This window comes from Anas acuta, chromosome 1 (genome assembly GCF_963932015.1).
Source record: "Anas acuta chromosome 1, bAnaAcu1.1, whole genome shotgun sequence".
NCBI classification, from domain to species: Eukaryota; Metazoa; Chordata; class Aves; order Anseriformes; family Anatidae; genus Anas; species Anas acuta.
Genome location: NC_088979.1, coordinates 30,994,676 through 31,018,292, shown reverse-complemented (window position 1 = coordinate 31,018,292; position 23,617 = coordinate 30,994,676). Strand labels below are relative to the sequence as shown.

At 39.1% G+C, this 23,617-nt stretch overlaps 1 protein-coding gene across 13 annotated transcripts in view; it reads right to left on the bottom strand.

Annotated features, from left to right (window-relative positions):
• ENOX1 (ecto-NOX disulfide-thiol exchanger 1) overlaps window positions 1–23,617 on the bottom strand; it is a 360,411-nt gene that overhangs the window by 80,154 nt on the left and 256,640 nt on the right. For all 13 annotated transcript variants that reach the window (XM_068675336.1, XM_068675334.1, XM_068675281.1 and 10 more), the window contains 4 exons: window positions 22,229–22,402; window positions 20,300–20,506; window positions 13,322–13,555; window positions 2,373–2,585 (listed from right to left, as the gene is read on the bottom strand). In XM_068675336.1, the coding sequence (XP_068531437.1) occupies window positions 2,373–2,585; window positions 13,322–13,555; window positions 20,300–20,506; window positions 22,229–22,402 (828 nt within the window). The remainder of the gene's footprint in view (window positions 1–2,372; window positions 2,586–13,321; window positions 13,556–20,299; window positions 20,507–22,228; window positions 22,403–23,617) is intronic.

The window sequence follows — 23,617 nt, the reverse complement described above, 5'->3', positions numbered from 1 at the left end:
CACGTGTAAAGCAAAACATCATCCATCTGTTCATAGCAAGTTTGCAGAGAATTTTAATAAGACATTAATGCTAATAATGGCCAATGTTTATGATGTTTATAAAATAACCAATATGGAGCAGCTGCAAAGCTCATAAAATTTGTTCTTATAAAATCCACAGCGTGTAACACCTTTCCCTGAGCCTGTGTTTTTTGCTGACCTTGTCCTCAATGGCCAGACGTGCCAGAAACTCTCTTCTTCCAGGCCATTGCTGTGACTTTATCACTCTGAGACTCATGTTTTGAAGCCAGACCTATTGTCATTTCTGTAAGTTCAACATTCAGCACATTACAGGAACAAACCAGATAGCCAAACTGCAAGTTTCCACCTGAAACTACAGGGATCTCTATTTCCAAGTGACAGATGTTCCACAACAGTGGTGACAAACGGGCTAATTTAGACAGATTTAACTAAAGTTCAGCCTGCTGACAATGGGGGATTTTTTTTTTTTTTTTAATGCAGCTGAAGAAGGTATTTCTGAATACTGGGGCTGGCTGTTGCATACAAAAATTGAACAGCCTGTGTGGTGCCCATGTCTCTGCTCCTCACACTGTTTTCTAGTTGCTGAGACAGGAGATGACATTGCCTAGCAAATTACCAGGGGAATTAGCTGACTTTTAAAATTTACTCACTGAACATATGTCCTCAGAAACCAAATGCTCATGGCCCAGATTCTTTCTTACTAATGAATAGTAAGAAATTTACTTACTATTCTTTCTTACTAGGTTCAGGTGTCTAAACTCTTAAATTAGAAGGACAGTTTTCCTAGGGCTGAACTGGTATTCTGAGGTGCTGAGCTCTCCATCAACTATGCAGGAAGCTTTCAGGAACTTGTGGGACAGAAAAATAGTGCAGAAGAGCCTTTAGGGTTCAAGATTTTATGTAAAGATTAGGGGTGTGATTCAGAAATTGCAATGCAACAACTGCATTGCCCACCATCTGTTAAATTGTCCCAGTTTTTGTTTTTAATTTGCATGTTAAAGCTAGTTCCATGCTCCATGTTTCTGAGTATCATAAAGCTTCTTGCTTGAGCATGACATTATTTCACAATTTGGGGGTTAGATGAAGTAAATGGGCCCAAAGATATTACATAGACATGATAAAACTTAGCAACAATGAAATCCTCTTCTCTTCTCTTCTCTTCTCTTCTCCTTCTTCTCTTCTCTTCTCTTCTCTTCTCTTCTACTTCTCTTCTCTTCTCTTCTCTTCTCTTCTCTTCTCTTCTTCTCTTCTCTTCTCTTCTCTTCTCTTCTCTTCTCTTCTTTCTCTTCTCTTCTCTTCTCTTCTCTTCTCTTCTCTTCTCTTCTCTTCTCTCTTCTCTTCTCTTCTCTTTCTCTTCTCTTTCTCTTCTCTTCTCTTCTCTTCTCTTCTCTTCTCTTCTCTTCTCTTCTCTTCTCTTCTCTTCTCTTTCTCTTCTCTTCTCTTCTCTTCTCTTCTCTTCTCTTCTCTTCTCTTCTCTTCTCTTCTCTTCTCTTCTCTTCTCTTCTCTTCTCTCTCTTCTCTTCTCTTCTCTTCTCTTCTCTTCCTCTCTCTTCTCTTCTTTTCTCTCTTTTTTTCTCTTTTCTCTTTTCTCTTTTCTCTTTTCTCTTTTCTCTTTTTCTCTCTTCTATCTCTCCTATTTCCTCCTTTCTTTCCTTTGAAAAACACTTCTAGGGAAATTTCCGATTGCTGTTTTATGAGGGAAACCCATTAAGGTAACTTCATTGATTATATTTCTGTACTAAGGAAATAGCTGCCAGCACTAAATATTTAAGGCAGTTTATCTGCCAAATTAATATTGGCATTGCATCAGCTGAGCAGTCCTGATGCCAGCAGTGGTACAGCATATTCTCCGACTGTGGGGGTGGCCTGGTATGCTGTGAATATATCCCTAAGTTTCTGAATCCTACTGCCTTTGCCTAAACCCAGGTTAAAAATATAACCTAATTGTCCTCTATTCTGTAATTGCCTGAGCTGTAACTCAAAGGTTAAAAATCACTTCTCTCCACAAAAGCATGATCTTTTTTCAGAGCAGGGAGGCTTCTGTCTGGTTCGTTCCTGAAGTGTTTTCGCCTATGTAATTGTAGACATTATGCATAGAGCATGTCTTCATCTATTAATAGTAATATAATAAATAAAAACTACTGAAACTTTGCTCACCTTGAGAAATAAGCTCTTAGGAATGGTCCTTGTTCCTCCAATTGCCAATAGAGTATGAAATAGGACATGAAGTAGAATATGACTGCATTGCAACTACTTACCCCCAAATAAACAAATAAAATGATAAAAAAAACAACCACTACCACCACCACCACCATCACTACAACACCACCGGACAAAAAGGAGTTACTTACATTGTGTCAAGATCCCTGTTAAGGCATTTTTAAAACTCTCCTTGGCTTGCTCCATCTCTTGCTCATGAGCTGCCTTTTCATTCATGAGCCGGCGAACGTGGCTGTTTGCGGACTGTACCATCGAATAAAACTGGTTTGCAGAGCGACGATTCACCTCGCCTCGCTCAATCCAGGTAAGCAGCACTGTGATGGCCTCCGAAAACTTGCTATCATCTAGAACAATCAAAACATTGGGTTTTAAATTGCAGACATAAATATCCTGTCAAGAACAGATTTTCTGCTCTGTGTCACATTAAAATCACTGTAAATCATGCTCACAGTATATCACTTGGGGCAAATTTTGGGGTCCTTTGTTCTATCAGATGTAGGAAGCCAATGCTACCATGTGAAGCTTCATAAATCTTCCTTCAAGACTTGCCTTCTGCTTATTCTAATAGCTTTCTCACAATAAAAAGCAGCCCACATACATCCATGGGCTGACTCCTCTCTTTTGCAACAGCTCCCTTAAGCTGTTCAGCATATGAAATGACCTTAGAGAGGAGTGAGGAGAACTTTATGTTACAAGAATCACCAAAGAAATGAAATTTGTCCTTGTTAATCTTTTTGCCGAAAGCTCAGTCTTGGAGCTTGGACCTCAGCCCTACTTTTGTCAACAGATTTCACTACCATCACATTTCTTAATTAATGAACAATGACTAGGCTGAACAACTTCTGCTTGAAGCACTGATTAATTACAAGGAACTGCTTTGAACAGAGATGTGTCTGTATTTATTTTGTGTTTTCAATTTGTCTGTGCTTTATTTTCAACATTTTTCTTAAAGGAGTCCAAATGAATTCAGGCAAATACCTGGATTACTGCTTTTTGATTAGCATTCATGTAACTGAAGTTATATTTCTCTGCAGAAAGATCAACAAAACCTGGTGGCTAAATTTTGTATACTTCTTCCCCAGGTAATCTGATTTCCTCTTACAGTGCTCTCTGCTTCCTCAGAAGACTCTTAACACAGCATCCATTGCACTTCTGGCTTCATCAGGATTAAGAGGACACATTCCTTTTTAAGTCCCATTTAGAGCAAACTGCAAGAAAACGTTAGTACAACAGTGTCTTCCGGTGGAACCATTTTTTTTATGCAATTCTATCTCTTTTTTTTCAGGTTTTATTCTATAAAACTTCAATTTCCCAACAAATCATTTTAAACAGTTCGTCTGGTCCTTGCTGCTTAGATTTCATCATATGTTTTAGATGATAGGTACAACTTTCTGTAGAAGGTATGTCATTAAGGTACAGAGAGGTAGTATAGTTGTAGCCAAAAGACATTTAAAACAAAAATTGGAAAATATTAAAACTAACCAACTGTGCTGGAGAATACAAAAATGTGGACATCGTTTCTAAGACTCTGCACTCCATGTGCAAAGAATAAAGAAATACTAATACTCAAGTGATGATTTGGGCTCTTATTCCCAATCAGTAATCACTTCCCTAAGAGGTGAAGAGCTTAAAGTGCAGAGAGGAAAAGTGCCATGCTCTGTGCCCACAGCCTGTGAGGAGCAGATCTTACTTTGCCTTATCTTTAGCATCTTAGTAACTGAAACATGCTTTCAGCTATAGCAATGGAATTTGCTCTCTGCTCTCTGTGAACGCACATTCACTCAATATCTCTAGAAAAAAATGCAAAATAAGAGCATCATAACATCCTTTCTCTGTATGATGATGTATCTGTTGTGACTTTACATTACATGTGATTTATCATCATCATCATTCATTAAGTAATTGTCTCTGAAGAGGAAGAGGTAGTTGGGGATCTTCATTTTCTGTATTGTCCCCTTGGATTTGTCTCCACATTTTAGCTTCCCTGGATGTATACAAAGCAGGTATGCATTAAGTGGCTCCGATGAGTGAAGTTGTCTGAATATGGGCCTTAGAAAAAATACATGTAAGCAAAACTTGTGCGAAACCTCTTCACTGATAAACCAAACCACTCTCCAAGCTTCAGCCTCCTGAAATACATGGGAGCTGGATGTCACAAATCCAATGCAGCCAAGAACTCACTCCTGGAACATAATGTTTATTATAATTACAGTAGTCAATAAGAATAACCTGTAAGTGCTTTAGGGAATGTTAGCATGCAATTTCCAACAATCTGTAGAGTCAGGTCACCCTGAGGATGACATCAACCCGTTAACTCCAATGATGTAATAGACTGTGAGTAGAGAGTAACTGCAGCTGAATGTTCTTTTTCTTTGTAGACATCATTATCTGTATCGTCCCAAATAATTTATCATCCCACCAATTTATCAAGCACCATTTTGAGTAAATTATCCCATTCAATGGGGGCCAAGACATGAACCTCAAAGTTGGGAGAAATGGTGCACAGAAACACCTCTGAAGAGATACACCATGACCTGTGAAGAAAAAGTGTGCAGAACTGGGCAATAACATTTCATGGAGATGTATCAGGAAAATTCTTTGCACAGAGCCATTTTCCCTTTTTCCTACTTCAGTCTCTCCACAATACATGGCTATGTGTTGTTTTGCTTCAGAATCTACACGAAATGAAAACACCCCTTCTTTTGTTTTGCTTTTATCAGGCACAGTTGGTGTGTGTAAGGGATGTACATAAACATGTCATCCATCTGCCAGACGGATTCAACCCATTTAAAAGGACATGCTGAAAACTTGTTTTCGACTTACTATAATGCCAAGGAACTGCAGAGGACTGTGGGCTTGCTATAGTTAATTCATAGCTCTGTACTAGCAGGAAAAAAAGTTTCATTGGTAAACATCAGAATCTTCATTGATTACATAATTAGAAGATACATTAAAAAATGCTAGAGGGTAATATATTCACAACAGGAGCACATTAGTTAATAAAATCTTTTATCTACAGTTCTAAAATTTCCTTATTTCACCTTCTAGAAATAGAAAAAATAGAAATATTTTTCTATTCCTAAATCAACTGCTCAGTGACTGGTACAAGGTAACTCACTGTGAATTAATTTTCTTCATCCAGAATGCGGGGACTCTTTCTGAGCAATCAGAGGTTCACTTGGAAAATCAGATTTTTATACCAGATTGTTCATTTATTTTTTATTTAGTAGATAAATAGCAGAAGAAATGCAGCGATGGAATCTAATTTAAGCAGAGCATGAACTATCTTATGATTGCAACCATTCATTAAAAAAATAAAACAAAACTCCTAATTCTGTTCAAAATAATTCCCTTGCGGTAGGATGCACATAAATATACACTGTTTAAAAACATACTCTTAAAATAAATTCCTTTATATAAGAAATGCTCTCATATGTAATTGTTCCTTAAAAATAAGCACACAGCAATTTATTTCTTGCACTTAAATCATTTCTCCTCCAAGTTGCAGCACTTTTTAAGTAAGTAGGGTAGGATTCATCTCCTTCATGTCAACTTGAGTTTGTACACTCTTGGTACAGTCAATGGAAAGAGTTGGACACTACCTCGATATGTTTTGTTGGTCCTGTTTTAGCTGCCTACTTCAAGGTGAGGCAAAACGTGCCTCAAAAGTGCCTGCTTCCCTCAACCAGCTGTAAAGGAAGCCTGAGGTACCCTGCTCATATTGACATCTCTGCAAGAGACATCAGCATTTGGTCTGAGGAATCCCAGCTATTACACAAGTACACCAGTTGCAGAACAGCCAGCTTTTGTGTACATGTGTCGGGTTTTCAAGTTACACAGCAAGCTGTGATGCACACTGTGACTTTTTCATATACCCACCTATTGTTGGGTGTCTGTTGCTGGAGATTTCCAGGTGCTGCTAGACTCAGTGCCTCTAGAGGTACGATACTTCTTATATGAACTGAAGATATTTGGAACTCAAATCCTAGCTCACAACTTGGATGAAATGAAATATAAAGAAAAGAAAATGCATCCTTACAGCTGTCTGGCAAATTGTCATCAGGGATATTTCTATGAAAAAAGGGAACAATTGTTGACAAATGTTTTGCATTTTTCTGCGTATAATTTGACGACCTCCAAGCAACCCCAACAGGCACTAACTTCTTAATAGAAAAAGCTATGACAAGAATGACTAGCAAATGTCAAACTGGGAAAAAGCATTGGAAACAAAGATTTTATTCTCAGTTTATGAAGTTTCCCTGGTATAACACCTAGCAGAATTCAGCTCAGAGGAATCTAAAATTTTGTGACTATTTGTTTCTCAATGTTAAGCACCTTCATAAGGTGCTTTCACAACTGGGGTGATGGTTTCTAAGGCCCTAGCTATTACAAAGAAGACAGATTAATCCATCACTCTAAAGCCATGTATTCAAACACTCTTATTATTATCATTTTTATATTTGAGTATATATTCCAAATATAGCCAACTTTATATTTCTGTATTTCAAGAATGACATTGTATGCTGGACTTTCAGACAGGGCAAGATCATACATTGCAACTATAGCTGCTTTTAGCTTTGTCAGTATCTTCCCAAAGCTAGGCTTTTTCAAACACTTGAAAAATACCTGAGATAATTCACACAACCCTGGGAGCCTGTCTAAAGTATAGCTATTCTGTGTTGTCCTATTGGACATGCTGTTGTCCAAAGTCAGCACATACTATCTCTTGATCCTAATCTTGCTCCCCTAATGCAGTCTCTTAGGCTTGCAAGGAGATGGTTAAGGACAGAGCTGTTGTTCGTTATCTTAATGCCTGCACCTAGAGAGCATATGCTCATTGCATATGCTTTAGTTTGCATTAATGATCTCATTTTTCTCTGGCCCTTCTGTGAAATAGGAAGAGCTAGGTATGCCTTTAAGCTCTGCCTGGACCAGAAGAAATCCAGTTAACAAACAACTCTTGAAGGTATCACTGCATCTGAGAATGTCTGTGCCACAGGGTACATTGAGAGGGGACAAGAGCCATGGGCTGCATCCCATCCATCTGCCTCTGACTGACAGCTTGTCCTCTGCCAGCTGTAGCTGTACCACAGGAAGATGTGTTCCCTGCCTCATGCCCACCAGCTCAGCACCGTCCACTTCCTGGCGGTTACACACCCTCAGGTCTGCCTGCAGCTGCCCATCTGATCACATCCCACAGCCAGTTTGTCAAACCGAGCCCAATTATCACAGGAAAGGGGCAGAAGCCAACTCAGGTTGCAGAATGCTGCACTCCATATAACTGCAGCAGTGAGGATGTTTGAGCAAGGTTACTGTTAATCTGACTTCTGATCTGATAATTTGTTAGACTGTAACTAAGATTTCTAAGCTGCAAGCACTGAATTCAAAACAAAAAATGACAAACCCCAGTGCGTGACTGATGTGGGTGAATCGGGTCAGAGAAAAGGTGTAGTAACATCACTCATCAGCAAGTTCAACCTAGCTCCCCTGTGCATCAGGAACAATTTGCTTTCCAGCACACGCTACTCTTGGTGCCACAATGATGACCTATTTTTCTCTTGGCTTAAGAGCTTCTCCTGCACAGAGTGTCTCGCACTGACCTAGAAACACAACTCTTCAGTCTGCTACCCTCACCTTCTTTTTTCCCTGCTCAAATACTTTATATAACTGTGCCACACACCACACACATCAGTCTGGTGCTTTGGGGATTAATAGCAATTTTAACCCAATGGTACTGCATAATAAGTGAGAATCTGGGAATAAATATTCTTACTGCCAAAGAGTTACTTTAAAGAAAGATTAATCATCCACCTTACTCTTTCTTAACTATATGCTACCCTAGAGAAACTTTTGCAGTTATGTAATAAATGAGTAAGTGAAACTAGATTATACATATATATATGTTTACTAAAAGATATCTTAAAAGGAAATCTCTCAAATCTCTCCTCCCTATATCACCAAACTCCTTCCAGATTCAGTCACGCAAGATTCTTCTAGGGGTGGGTGTTTTGTGTGAGACAGAGAAATCCATTATCTTATCCTGCTGATGCCATTATTGCCAATAAAAAGTAATTATGAAGGTACTGCGTTTCCTCCCTATTTCTCAAAAATCACACCACAAACTTTCAGATCAGTGAGCTGCAATTTCCCAGTTCATAGTAATTAACTCGAGTCGTTTTGCAGTGCTGCACATTTAATCAAGTGGGTTTATAATAAAACCTTAAAAATTGCATTGATATAATACAGATTAGGTGAGGGAGGGCACTTTTGGTAACACACTTAACAGCAAATGTATTTCTTGCAGGTTTACGGAATGAAGTGCCAAGGGAAGTGGGTTATCAGGCCACTGATAGCTGAACCCACCTTCCACTCTTTTGCCAGGAGACAAAACCACCCTTGCAATGTGCCTGCTCGTAGCCCCTGACTGATGCACTCTGAGCCAGATGTATAGTGCCACAGCAGATGTCAGCAGCATATGGAAGAGGGAAGGAGAAGATGATAATCTTAAGGAACAGGGAGGGTGAGCGAACAGATTTGATGCTAAAGCCTCAAAGCATGTCTATTGTAGGTCTGTGCCTTGATATACTACTAATAAAAAAAGACTGTGCTAAAAAAAGGTCTGGAGTCTTTCAGTGACAATTAAACCTGGCACACATTAGATTTGTTAAGAGGATCTCAGCTTTGCCTCCCTCTTCGACACAGACTGGTGCTGAGGTCTATCCTGTCAGTGTGAGACCTGCCTCTCTGGATAACTGTACTGCGTCTGCAGCACTCCCCAGATCTGGCTCTCAAGTGCAGAGCAAGACCGACAGCAGCGCAGTTTTCTTCTCGGTGAAATATCCTATTTCCCAAGCAATTAAACGTTGTTTATATTTCAAACGATGTGCAAGGGTTGAGATTGTCAGGCTTGATGTTACCTGAATCTTGCACAAGATGCATCCCCAGTTAGCTCACTCTACTGTAACTGCCATCTATTTATTTAAATTTCCAATCTGTTCTCTCTTCAGGGGATAATACAGTGCCTGGCAAAGCAGCAGCTTCTCAATTTTTCAAATTATTATATATTTTTTTAAATGGAATACCACAAGAAAAACTTTCCTGTGCTCATAAAGAGACACTGTATTTAAAAGGGCGGTAAATATCAGGGTATTGCATATGACTTGCAGATGTTTATGTCTCTTTTTCGCAAAATATTTAAAAAACAGATAGTCAGATATGAAGAGATGTCTTTGTTAAATGGTGGAACTATGTAACTATTTGCAGCAAATAAGACAGACGTAACATTTTAAAGGAGCTTATTTGCAAGAAGTGATTTCTGAAGATGATACCATTAGGTACAGATATGCTCGAATTAAGAATACCATAACGTTTGAAACTCTGCTTTGAAACACAAATGTCATAAGCACACAGATTAAAATGATTTGTTCCAATACACCTGACAGAGCAGCATTCCACTTAAAGATGAAAGGTTCAGTTCATCTCTAGTTGTGTGATGTTCTGGGCACCACGTTACTCAACCATTTATACAGTACCCAGGAAAACAGATGTAAGAATATGCAAATTTGATCCCAAATATCTACCGACACATCTCACTGCGCAGTAATAACACATCTGATTTAATACCAAGGAATCAAAATCTGAAATACATGCATGAAACAAGAAAGCTGCAATGAACCAGAAGAAAAGAAGGTCACATTTTTATAATATAATAGCAAAAGGCATAATATTTTGATGTGTTTGTTTGCATAAGAATTCAAAGACTATTCTCAAAGCTCTTTAAGGAGGACAGTTCACGTTGACGGTAACATTTCACTGTAAGAGATCCTGATTTTTCAGAAATCATATCTACGAAATTATTGAGACATTTTTTGAGGAAACACAGACTTTTAACTAAGGCAAGAGGATCTCAGAAAGCAAGCTAGAAGTTTAACTAACACAAGTTGGGCTTAGCTTTTATCTTACTCCTTGGTGATCAGACAATGGTTTTTGAAACTATTTGCACATTTACATCCAACTTTGGAATAATTGAGTCAAAAATTAGATTTGAAAAGCACCTTTTGAAAAAGTGAAATTTTGCTTTACTATTAAAAAAAAAAAAAAAAAAAACACTTATTTTTTAATTAATTAATTAATTATTCTCCCTTCAAGTCAACTTTAGTGGTTTGAAAGGTCATAAAAGGGAAAAAATAACTCCCTATACAAAATTATCTGCCAGTTACTGCCACGTCAGGTGTCTTTAGCACATGAGGTAAATAGGAATAAGCTGGCAATACTGGGATAAGAGTTTGCAGCCAAGTCTGGTACACAAAAACAATGATTTCTTTAAGTCTTATGCTGCAGTTTGTGGGAGGTGAAAAAAGATATTGTCACCTCTATTATAGACACAATAAATATCTAAAGACCGTAACAGAGAACTATTTGATGAGCCTAGTTCATCTCTGCTCACCAACAGATTTCCTTGCTGTCAGGAATTTCCAAGGTTATTTTGACAACAAAAGTTCCTTGGACTCAGACCAAGTTGTCTACATCTGTGATTGCAGAGCAGTATCTTGGGATGACAGATGTTTAGCTATCTTGGCTTGCTTTTCAGCTAGTGTTGCTCAGTGAAGTTCTGGAGGCACTGCAGGTGCTGAAACCTGCATGTTGGGCACCTGCAACTCTACCTCATGAGTTAGCAACAGAGCTCAGAACACTTTTGAAGTGGGTACCATGGGAAGGTCATGACTTTCCTTAAGAAAATAACTGCAAGGCATCTGCTCAACAACCAGTCTCTCAAGGTAAATCCTTCCAAGAGCAGATATATTTTGATGGATGGATTGTCCAGGATTTTGAAGCAATGCAAATCTGGTGCTACCCAGAGAAATGATATTTTGACCCCAAGTTTATAAATATACGTATGTATAAATATATGTATATATATATATATCTTCTGTTAGCTTCACTGAAGCCCACATTTAAATTCTGAGTGTGTGATGACATGAACTGACCCTTGTCAGAGTAAGAGACTGTAGATTTACCTCTAGTTTTAGGATGTCACACAGGGGCTCATGGTGAATCTGTGTTGCCCAAGGGAGGTTTTAATATTCTACACTCTCCCTCACAGGTACCAGCCAAGATGCTATTGGAAATGCAGCAGCATGCACCAGTAAAATGACTGGATTGCATTTCTCCTTTCTAGAGTACCTAGTACAGGAGACAACCCAGTGAGAATGGAGGGGGCTTCTTTGCATTCTCCATCTCCAACAGTCTATGCAGATGCAGAACTGGTGCTGTTAATATCACTAAAAGTCAATGTTAATTGAAACCATTAAATTAAACCAGTTAATTAAAACCATTCTTAAAACTGCAATACATTTTGCTGCTGGATTATAGTGTTTTTTAACCCTTTAAAAATAATCTTAACATTTTGGTTTCTTAATTGCTTATATTTAGTTCTGTATGTTTCTGAAAGTTTATTTTAATTTCCAGAGAAGTAGTTGGCCTCTATCATGATCAAAACATTGCTATATTAAACTTGTGCATATATGACAAGCTCTGGTCAAATGTCCTTCAAGAGAACCAAAGCTCTAAAAACTTGGAATAAGCTTTAATTAAGCATGGAAACTTCCCAGATTGAAAAGAAAACTATTCTAAATATAAGCGTCTGAAACATCTTGCAAAAACCCACATTCACTTGCCCTAAGCAATGGCCAGCCATATGGAAGAAATTGCCCAGACTTCTTGCATTTTCTGGCTTAGTTCAGGAAACCTCTAGGCCTTGCTACATAAAGAAAAACTTCCCTAAAAAAGATTAACTTCTAAAATATTCAATTGAAAACAGATTCTGGGAACAGATGGATCTAAAGCTGTATTGTATTGCATAACCTCTAGAGAAGCTGGACTGGAAGCTAGGTAAGAAATAAAAATTCTTATACATGGACTTCATTCTTCCTTTCCTCCTGGTCTATCAGTCCCTCTGGGTTATTTTACCAATCTCTCAGTTATTTAAAGTGTTATTTAATAGTGAAGCATATGTGGTCAGAATATCAGTAAGCCAAACTAGCAAGCAGCTGATGTAACAGCGACCAATGCAGTACTCAACGAGACAGTAGGGTGCATCTCTGCTCCATGCTCCAAGGATGCAACACTTTGCAATGTCCTCCTGCAGCTTCCCAAACACGTTTCATAGTTAGAACAGAGGCCAACGTGTTGACAGCTAGATACCCTATGTCTAATCTGGGTAATTCCGAAACAGTGGCAAGCATCAGTTTCTTGTGACCTGGCACACAGTAAAGTAATGTGCTTGGCTACCACATGGGGAAAGAATGCCAAACACAGTTGCTAAATGCTTAATGAAAACAAACACAACTCTAAGAGGTATGAGGCGTTGTTTATGTGACTTTTTATTATTTCTTTACTATGAATATTTTTATTTCTTTGCTTCTTGCTTTGTTTGTTAACTTTAAAAGACAGAAATCATTAAGCTTCAACTTTGTAAAATACTAACTTGGCGAGTGTTCCCAGACAAAAACAAACAAGCAAGCAAACCATGAAGAAAACAATATGTTATCTTGCGCATGTACTTCTAACCCTAAAGAGGGAATGAAAGAATGGATGGTGTGTGCCAGAGATAAATTGTGCCACTGCAACTGAGGGCAATGTTAAAATATGGTTCATGAAGGCAATTTAAATAACAGGAGTTAGGACACTCACATGCATGTAATATAATAAAATATCTCCCAGTTAAATAAAAGCATTTTAAGAATCAGGGTTTTAATATGAAGGATGTGTGTAACAACCTGTCTTATTATAATTTCCAAAGCAGATGATGACATCAACTGAGTAGAAAAAAATCCCACTCTATAGTTTTCTAAAAGTTGTGTTTTGGCTGTTAAAGCACAGCTAGATGGACAGATGCTATACATTCCTAGCAGGTGGGTGAGTATCATTACCACTGACATAAAAATGGCAGAGGAATGGGGAAAGGCTAACAGGTCAGGTAATGAAATACATCGGAGAGAAATCACCTCCCCTGTTCTGACTTCTGGATGGCTCCTGCTTTTAAGGCATAATGCACTGCAAAGTATCAAATGCTGCTTACCTTTCAATTTTTCAGCCAGCAAAGCAGCTTCGTGTTCGGAATAATGCATTATTGCCGGAGGAGAAGGAGGGCGCAGTCTGTCTTCTTCCATTTTACGTCTGTGGCGTTCTTCTCGGGCCAGCATTCTTTGTTTGCATTCCCATTCATAAAAGTCATCTCTTGCCTGAGCAAAATCAACATGAAGGCGACCTGAATCCTTTTTGTCTGTGCTAGATCCTAATCTCATGCGGTAACCTGAAACCAACAAGCAGAACTAACTGTTGCAGGACTTCTTTGCTCATTTTTTTCTTTATTTTTTCCCCTCAAGTGCAGTTAAAATGTACATTCACATATTCCCCCTTATCTATGCAGGGTCTATCAATCATTATGCTTTTACAGGAAGATAAACATTCATCCACTTTTTTCTTTTTTTTTTTTTTTTTCTTTTTTTCCCTCCTTGTAATTTTCTGCATCACCTATCAACATAATAGATGAGATGAAAAAGTAACCCCAAAGGTACAGAATCTACATTCCTGCTTAGGAGTCACTCCAAATATATCAATTTTCTAGCTGATACTCCCAACGTTTCTAAAAGCGAAGGCCAGTTAAACAAAAACAAATACTAAACAAACTATGTTTGTTTGAATGTAAAGTCCTTCTCCTGATCCTGTTTAGGTCATGTACAGTTTAGCATTACTTTCCAGCCTGCCAATGGAATTGGAAGTGTGGGAAAAGTCTGAAATTTATAACACTATGACCATAAATGAATGAGAAAAGTGTGCTATGTAAATTTCTGGGTCACAGAGAGGGTGATGTCATACCTGTGTTGATGCTAGATCTCAAATTTTGAAGCCTCCCAATTGAAAATACCACATCTCAATAATCTGGCAGCAAACATAAACCACCTACAAGTTAATCTGATATAAAGTCAATAATAATTCAAAAAAACATTAAGTTGGGCATTCTTTAAACTAATTTTAAGAGCATGGAGGGATTTATTAGACATTTGCAAGACCTTTTTCAAAACTAATAATGAAATCTGTCACATCTCATCTTTAGCAATCTTCTACATATTCATAATTTGGTCGATGTGTCATATGCTAAAGCTACCAGACTACAAAGGCTTTAAGTCAGAGCCTATATAACAGCACAACAGGGCCCTGCCCTGTACTGAAGCCCCTGACTGCATTCAAAGGATGAACAAATCACACCAAAGCTATGGAAGGAGACTTTCATGACCGTACTGTGGAAGAGCATATGCTGGGCACCAACCTTTTTTCTAGTTTTATTTTGAAGGCTGAAAGTTACTCACAGAGCAGTTTCTCTAACTTTTAAAATGCTGATGCAGGGAAGATGAGAGAACCCCAATAGAAAGCTGTAAACAGAGCCTTCAGATACAGGTAAAACTAATTAGTCTGCACAGGACTAGCTCAAATTTCCCCACGTCAACATGCTGTAGTGGCCTCAGGAGGAGAACAGCCCAGCAGCATTCTCAAATCATGGGATGCTATGGAAATGAACTCTGTGCCGAGCTGGTACATCAGAGGCTCTTCAGAAACATGCACTACTATAACCATTGTGAAATAGCCCCAGGGACAGGAAGCTGCTGTTAAAAATGGCAGAAAAAGTGGTGTTTCTTCCATGTGAACATCAATCCAAAAGAACCTACCTTTCAGTCTTATGATTTGCCTGTGGTTTGAAGAGCTTCAGCACCTCACCACTACAGTTAAAACTCCCTTTCAAACTCTCTCCAGGGACAGCAAAGTTAAGGCTTGTGTAATAGAGTAGGAGCATCTTCGCAAAAATGTGTATCTAGGCATGCTCTGTTTGTTTTATTGCTGTAAAAACATCTTGATGTATGAATACAAGGGACTGGCTGTACTACAGCACACATGAAACCACAGCTTCAAAGATATCCACATATGTAATGACCCTTTCGAAACAAAACAAAAAGAGAAAAACAAACAAACAAATAACAATCTGTGTGCCTTTTGCTTGACATTTTCCTTTCAGGCATCTTGTGGAGTTCAGCTAAGCAGTCGTTCAGTGAGGAAGAGGTATGTCTTTCATGTTCCATCAAGAACTCTAGATGGAAAGCTCAAGTTAAGCATCTCAGAGGTCCCTCAAAGCCTGAAGGTGACAAAAACTTCTATGGACCAGACCAAGACTGGTCTCCAAGGTGCACAAGCTTATGGTGCAGAGAGGTTAACAAGGGATTTGTCTGTCACTTTAACATGTCCTCTACTTTGTACAGCTTTCTCTTGCTCAGCGGAATACACACTACTTTCTCCACAATAAGGGTACTTGTGGTCTTACACACAGCTGTACACTTTATCCATTGAAACATAACAGAAGAAGAGTGTGGGTGACCTGTCAGACCTGGAGATCTGAACTAATAAGAAGGTAATTTTGTGGTTTTATTCGCAGGGGTGTAGGCATGAAGGGGTCATTGGTGCAGTTACTCTGATAACCATGACAAATGTTTCTCCCCAAGATGCATTCCTCAAATAGTGACTGTTCAGTGCCAAAACAGCATTATCAGCAATGTGAAAGGACACTGCCAGGGTGTCAGGTCTCGTGAACCTAAAATTAGATCTCCCATCTGGGCTGCACTTTCCAGGAAGACACAGTCTCTCTTCCTCTCCCTTGTCTTTTGCCTCCCTTGGCTGGAGCACACTGGGTATGGACACACTGAGAAATGCAGTCCTGTAGGAAGCACGACCCCTGTGGTCCTCAAAGCCCTACTTATTCTGAACAAAGATCTACTGGAAAGGACACTCTATCTACACCTTGTGCGTGCACCTGCAAAGTTGAGTCTTACTGAAGTCTTACCTTATTTTTGAAGTAAATGGGGATAGTGGAAAAAAAACACAAATGGTGTAAATTGAAGTCCAAAACACAGTATCCTCTGTAGCACTGGACAAATGGCTCCCTCAGGTAACCAGTTTAAGTGCCTCCAAATTAATAGAGTTTTGAAATTGGCAGTGAACCACATTGAGAAAATTGCATTGCTTGTTTAACTGCTAAGACTGAAGACGGCCAGTCAGACAGTGGTTTCCCCAGGCACAGAAACCTAGACTGACCTTAGTCAGAAGGGACCTTGGGCATCATCTAGTCCAATCCCCTCCTCAGAGCAGGGTTGGTTTCAAAATTATATCAGGCTGCTCAGAGCTTGGCATCTTTCCCTTCACAAAAAAAAAAAAAAAAAAAAAAAAAAAAAAAAAAAAAAGTAAATGCCTTTTTGGCATGGCTTCTTGCATCCTCCTAAATCAGGAATGGGAGACACTACAGGACCAAAGGCATCCCTGGTGAAGATCAAAGTCCTTGACAGGCCAAGAGCCAGAAAGGCACTGTGTAGGGTAGGGTGCATGACTTGCAGGACCAATTTTATATATGGGATCCTCAGGCACCCATCTGTAACGGCAGGTCTGAGCTGTATGGCAGCTGAAAGGCTCGCTCCTTTTCAATGCCATGTATCCTTATTGATGTTCAAAGGTATTTAAATGCATCAGAAAATCACCTGCCTTTTCCCCCTTCAAGCATGGGCAAGGAATTGCCCTCACAAAACCTTTTTCCCAGTTCTTCGCTCAGGACTGCAGCTAGCATTAACAGCGTGCCTGGCCTGTCATTTTTAATTTCAGTTTTGCGCACACAATGGCAGGGGAAAAAAAGTCTGGGAACATGCCAAGATCCTCACTTTAAAGGAGCAGCAGCAGGAAAAATTAATGAGGGTGCTAAATAAAAATCAAACACGGTATTTCCATATCACAGATCTAGTAAAAACTCTGTGGCTTGACTTACCTTTGAGTGTTGCTATATTGGGGACCAAGCAATAGCTGCTAACTGGGGATGTAGATCAGAGTGCTGGTGATCAGTGAGAACATGAAATAAAAGCCAGTACACAGTACTAAATAGAAATCCACATGGGAAAATACCAGCATAGGAAAAATGTATCCTTGGGCTTTTTGGGGTACGAGCAGGTCTGTTTGTTCCTTACTTCCAATCCAGGGCCATCAATGTTTGCAGGAGTTACTGAATTGTCATGAATTGTCAGCCACAAGACTAAAGTACACAGAGTTTGAAGAAAGAGCTTTCTCATGGGGTGGCATATTGATTTTAGAAAGCCTTTTCCTTGGGAGATCAAAATGAAACTTTCAGGGCTAAATGAGAACGTATCAGCTCAACTTTCTTTAACATTAGCTTCTACCCATCTCCCAGTCTCCTTTTATACACTTTTAGTTGGGAATAGAAACGAAAAAACTCAGTGAATAATCTACTTAATGAATTTTCTAATCACTTGCAATAGTCTGATGATAAGCACAGGATAAATATTAAGTTTGATGAGATTAGATGAGGTAGACAGATAAAACTGATTAGGTAGACAAAACTGTCATTATATTACAGATATCAAAGGCATGATTCCTCCCTAATATAACATGCATACTGTATTTACCACAAATTCTGTTCGTTTTTTGTCTCTTATGGGGAGAAGAAAAGACCTTAACAATATGCTTTTCCCCCATCATTTCAGAATACATTATGTTTGAAAGGTTGATCAGAAAAACTCAAAATTTCAGATCAAATAAAACGTGCCATTGTCTAATGCCTGACCTCCCTGCTTTGCAGTGCTGGGGGAGATTCAGTGCTCCTTGTTTCATCTGCAGAGGTCTGCAGAAATCACTGCTGGTGGCAAAAAGATAGCTGGCTGCTATGTGCCCCTGCTTTTCCTCTTCCTTCTTCTCAGCTCCACTGTTGTTTTTGTTTTCTTTTTTTTTTTTTCTTCTTTTGTTTTTTCCTTTTTATTTATTTATTTATTTATTTTCCCTGATCTGGTCAGAAACGCTAAAAGTTTTAGAAGCAAGGAAATGACTGGAAGAAATGAAAATGGGAGAGAGAGTGGAACAGGCAGTGAAGGCAGTAGTGTGACTGATGAAAGGAAAAGGAAGGATGTGAGAACAACACAGAGAAAAGGATTGGGAACTCGGAAATAAGCTGGCAGAAAAATCAGAGAGGAAGGATAAAGAAGGTAATCTGCCTCCTCTGTCTCTGCTCGATTCTTTTGTTATGGGTGCACACTTAAGTGAGGACACACAGCAGCACAGGGAATTTTCTAGTAATCATCAGATCTGGTGCTCTAGGATTTTTCTGTAGAAAGTTAAAATTAAACTTCACTTGGAATGAAACAAAGGTTGTACTCAACTGCAGAGAAGCAGGAAACTGAACTATCAGGATGCTGACGCCGCCCCAGGATGGCAGTCTGTACATTTCTGCAGTTTTCTCTGGCCTCTTTTTTGCTACTGTTTCTTTTATTATATACAGCAATCCCAGCTCCTACTGAATTTGTGAGTTTCTTCTCACCTCCTCCACAAGTGCTCTGTTACTGCTGGAGCTGGAGCCTCCATAGGACAGAAGCTGGAAACTGGGAAATGTGCTGCCTCTTCTTACTACTGAGAGGTCTGTAACCCCTCTCTTTAAACTCCAGTGTTGTAGAAGTAATAAGTGAATAAGCACATGAGCAGGAAGGATGGAAAATGGGAAGAGAGGATGAGGAGGAAGGAAGAAATGTGGTAAAAATAATAATAATAATAAAAATATATCCAACAAAAAAAAAAAAAAGAAGAAGAAAAATACATAATGGAATGGAGATCTGGAAGAAGCATTAAAATTCAGATATGTTCTAAAGAAATCTTTACATAGGTCTCATAAAACTCATGATTTTGTGGAGCTCATTGAACAGATATTTAAAGCATGCAGTCAAATTATGAAAAAGAAAAAAAAAAGAAACAAAAGAGCAAGCTTTTTCCTGACAATACTTTTCAAAAGTTCATGTGTTCTTTTTCTTTTATTTTTTATTTTTATTTCCCTTTCTTTCATTTAAGATGTAGCCAATGACGATTTGAGAAACCACTGGTTTCTAACTGTGTGAGCTTGCTATGGCCACCTAAGGGACATTGAAGCTATGTCCTTGCTGCTAAACAAAAGATGGTTAGGATGGGAGCTCAGACAAGGTATGCCGAATTGTTATCTCCCTAGTGCCCTTTTGGGTGGTCCCAGGAGGAATCCTCGAGGTTACCCTACACAAGGTGGTAAGCAAATCTGTGTCAATTGGTCTTGGCCAAGGAGTAGTCTCTGGCACTGTTCATTTATGAATACCTTGCATGAGGGGTGAAGGTGTTGTGGGGCAAAACAAAGACAGGGGATCCTCCAGGACCTGAAAGGAGTGATGAACCAGCCTGTGGAGATACACACAAGGGATGGGGTCCAGCTCAGGGTGGTGAAGGAGGGCTCAGGTGGGAAGCCAATCCTCATGTAAAGGAGGCTATAACCTTACAAGGGCTTTAACAGTCACTGAAGACTGATTTGAGAAAGCAGAGATAGTTTTCTTCTTTTTTTTTTTTTTTCTTTTTCATATGAGTTAGATTTTTTAGTCTGTTCCTTTGCTGGAAAACAAAAGAGAATCTGAAATTTTACACCTGAAGTTCTGTGGTGCTCATTGTCCTGGGAGGCAAAAGGCACAGCCTGTTGGGTCTCAGAATCCAACCCAGGTGACTGCTGAATACATGCACACATAAAGGTAGACTTTATTCAGACTGTACTGCAAATCTATAAAAATATGCCAATGAAATTGCCAGGCTATCACAGAAATTGGCATTGGAAACCAGCAGTGTTCCTGGCCTGGTGCCCTCCTCTTTCTACAACCTGTGAGCAAAACTACATAAACCTGTGTAAATCGAAAATAAGATTGCTCTGTAGTGAATTTCAGGGTCTGTTGCATTGTCGTGGGATGGCAGGAAATTGCTCTTGGGTATGCAACGTACAAAACAGAGCACAAGTCTTGGCAAACACAGGGATATACAGAATTGCCCCTTGCCAGTCCATGCTAGAGCCACTGAGTTAAAAAAAGGACTTGCTGGGATAAAAGCTAAGAAAATAAGCAAACATTAGCATCACAAAATACAAATGAGAAGCAAGGAAAATCCATTAAAGAATGTGAAGTACCAGAAAGGTAAATGGCTTTATCAACCATGAACTCCTCTGCAAAACGAATGTGACAAAAATTCTTCTTGCTTTTCCGAATTGCTGTTATATCTCCACACTGCTCAAAGACTTCCTGAATAATTTCCTCCGTTGCGTTTTCTGGTAATCCTCCAACAAACACTGTTTTACACCCAGGAGGTCTCTCTCTTGTTGAAGGTGGTGGAAGATCTAAGTCAAAACAGAAATCACATTGGAATACAAAATTCGTCTTTTGATCCACTGGTTCTATTCATTCCCCTAATCAGTTCTGGGCAGCAACAGTTATTTGACATAGCATTGAGGCAGGAGAGAGGGAGAAGCAAAATAATTGAATAGTGCAGAGATTGTCCAAAACTGGCTACTTGAATCTAAACCTTTTCAAGTTTTAGGTGGTTTTTCAGAGTCTAATTCCTGCCACTGCGGGTCATTCTCCAGGCGGGAAGGTCTAAAAGGATCTTTCTTTTCCCTGCACAGTCTCCTGTTAGAAAATACACAAAAACAGAAAATACTCTGTTTCAAAGCAGGCAAACTTCTGTACCTTCATCATCTCTGGCTCATAACCAGCACTCACCGCACTCACCAGTGTGCCAGTTTAAGCCCCCTGAAAACAAACCCATGCTGCATATAGTTTAGGAAGCCAGACTGGATAACCTTCCCTGGTCTTAGCATAATTTAATTTCTTTCTCAGAGCACAGAAGCACAGCAAACAGAAAAACAAAGCGGGAAACACGATGAAGTGACAACATGATGAAAGCGCTCTGCCGGTTATCTGTTCTGTCTTTGTGCCAGATAATGGAGTGGACGCCAGCATGCAGGAAGGATAAACTCACTGTTTACAAGTGCTCGTGAGATGGAGTGGCTAGAAATTTTATTTTTATGTATATATATATGTATACACACAAATCAGAAAACTATTAAATTTTTGAGGGCTGTATGAAAAATATGCTCTGTCATAACATTTTACCTTGTTTATATGCAGATTGCTAGAGCACTCCTCTAACAGTAATTCTCTGAGCAGGAATCTCTGATTGATATGAATTAGTTTTTTGGCCCTTTAGCACACTAAAGGGGGTTACAACCTTAAAATATCCACATATATATATTCGTACACACAGCCAGTTTGATTAAACCATGATCTGGGTACACTGCAAATCCACAGCACCAGACTATTTGCTTAAATTTCTCTTTTGTCTTCATAGTGATGCTGCAAGCAGCTGGTCTGATGGCTATGAAACCAGATTCCTGGGGCTAACACACTCAAAATTAGGCTCTGTGCTTTGTCCTGACAGTAGTGGCTCAGTGGGAAGTTTGCCATTTGCATGAAGTCCCCAGAAGGGGCAGAAGAAAGCCTGGTCCCCAAAGAGGAGAAGCAACTCATCTGCATGCTGCCTCCCCAAAACTGGCATGGCTGGGAGAAATCTACAGCACTCGGGAGACACTTCTGACTTGAACTTCTTTGAAGGACATCCCCAGAGATTGTTCTTCACAGCAATGCTTTCACCATCAGACACCTGTGCACAGCCTACATGAGGCCAGATCAGCGCGAACAAGTCAATGAGCGACCAACAACACACAGCAGCTTCAGCCACTGCTAGTTTGCATGGGGTTATGTTTTGTGACACTGACGTAAGGGAAAGACAGATTTCTACTATGAGTAGTGTAGATTTTCAGTCTCTGTTAGCTTTAAGTAATTCATTTTGTTTTTTGTACAAGCTGCGTGAGTTTTTATGTGACCTTGCAGAGATGAATAAGCATGCTCTGATACTCCACCATGATTTACACACAGAGCAGAACTTATAAGGAAACATTAGACTTGCCTACAATTTATTTTAAAACCATAGTTTTTATTAGATAAAAACATCTCAGGCAATAAGTTCAGGAAAATAACATTCTTTCATCAGGGCCACTTACTTGGGTTTGGAGGGAAGAGAGTGCAGCTTTTGCAGTGGATTATTTCTTTGACTACAGGCACATCTGTTGGTGGTGGTGGCGGCACTAACCCCATGCCTGGTATCATTGGGTTAATCGGAGTGATTCCAGTCATCATGCTAAGGCTTGGATCAAAGCCTGGTACACAGATTGAATCTGTAAATATATAACATAAAATCCCGGCTTTTACATCTTGAAACTACTTGTTACTATTTTTTTGCACAGACAGTTTTGCTTTAGGCTTTGCTTTTTTTTTTTTTTTTTTTTTTAAGCATCACTGTTAAAAATGGGAGAAGGAAAAAGAGAAAAGGGAAGAAGGGAAAACGGAGGGAGAGGGGGAGGAGAAGAGGGAGGGAGAGGGGGAAAAAGAGAGAAGGATAGGGAGGGAGAGGGTGCATTTTCAGTGATCCATTCCAATGAAAAAAATTATGCATAAAGAAGAGAATGTTACATAATTCAAAATATTAATATGACTGAGTAAAATACAGCACATTAAAGTGTAAAATCATGCACCATGAATATCTGTTATTATCTGGAATGCAATTTTCTGTTTTGTAATGCTACTGTAGTGTTTCCATTGCCTTCTAACCAGAATGTACAAAGAATATCATTTAACATCGATATGCCCTCTCCGTCTAATTGTCAGACAGATTTATCACATTGTAGCTTTCTGACATAAGTGACCTTGATTTACAAACACCATTTTTGGCTGTTTTATATGAGTGTAGTTAGCTAAGACTTCTAAACTTTTTATCCTGGAACATAAAGTTTCAGCAGCATAGGATGGGGTCTTTCTGAACCTTGGAATTAAGTCCTTCTTGTCCTGTTATTTAATTGAATTAACAGATTCTCTTCAACACACATATCACTAAAATGCACCACCACAGCCCCATCAAGTAAAATGCATATTTGGCAAATATTATTCTTTCTCCTTCCTGATCTCCTTGCCAAGACTTCCATACATACTATTTAAAGCTGAAAGATTTACGGGGGAACACCAGTACATTAACAAAAAGACGTGTAATAAGCAGATGTTTTAGATGAACTGAGAGCCAACTTCTGAAATTTGCTTTTCTTAAAAACAAGGCTTTGGGTTTCTTGAGGCATAATGAATAAAATATTTTAAGAGACCAATCTCTTTGTTGGCATAACACTGCTGCTATTTGGCATCATCAATTATTTAAAAGAAGATAGCTACTTTGGTGTTCTACAGGTTTTCTGCTGAGTTTTCTGGCTAGCAACTGGAAAGTATTTAATGATACAAGTAAACACGGGGTTTGGTAGCTTGGGAGCTTGTTTGTTTTGAAGAAGCAAAGATGGAAATGACTCCTTCTCTAGGATTATTTTTTTTTTAATGTTTAGGAAATTTGA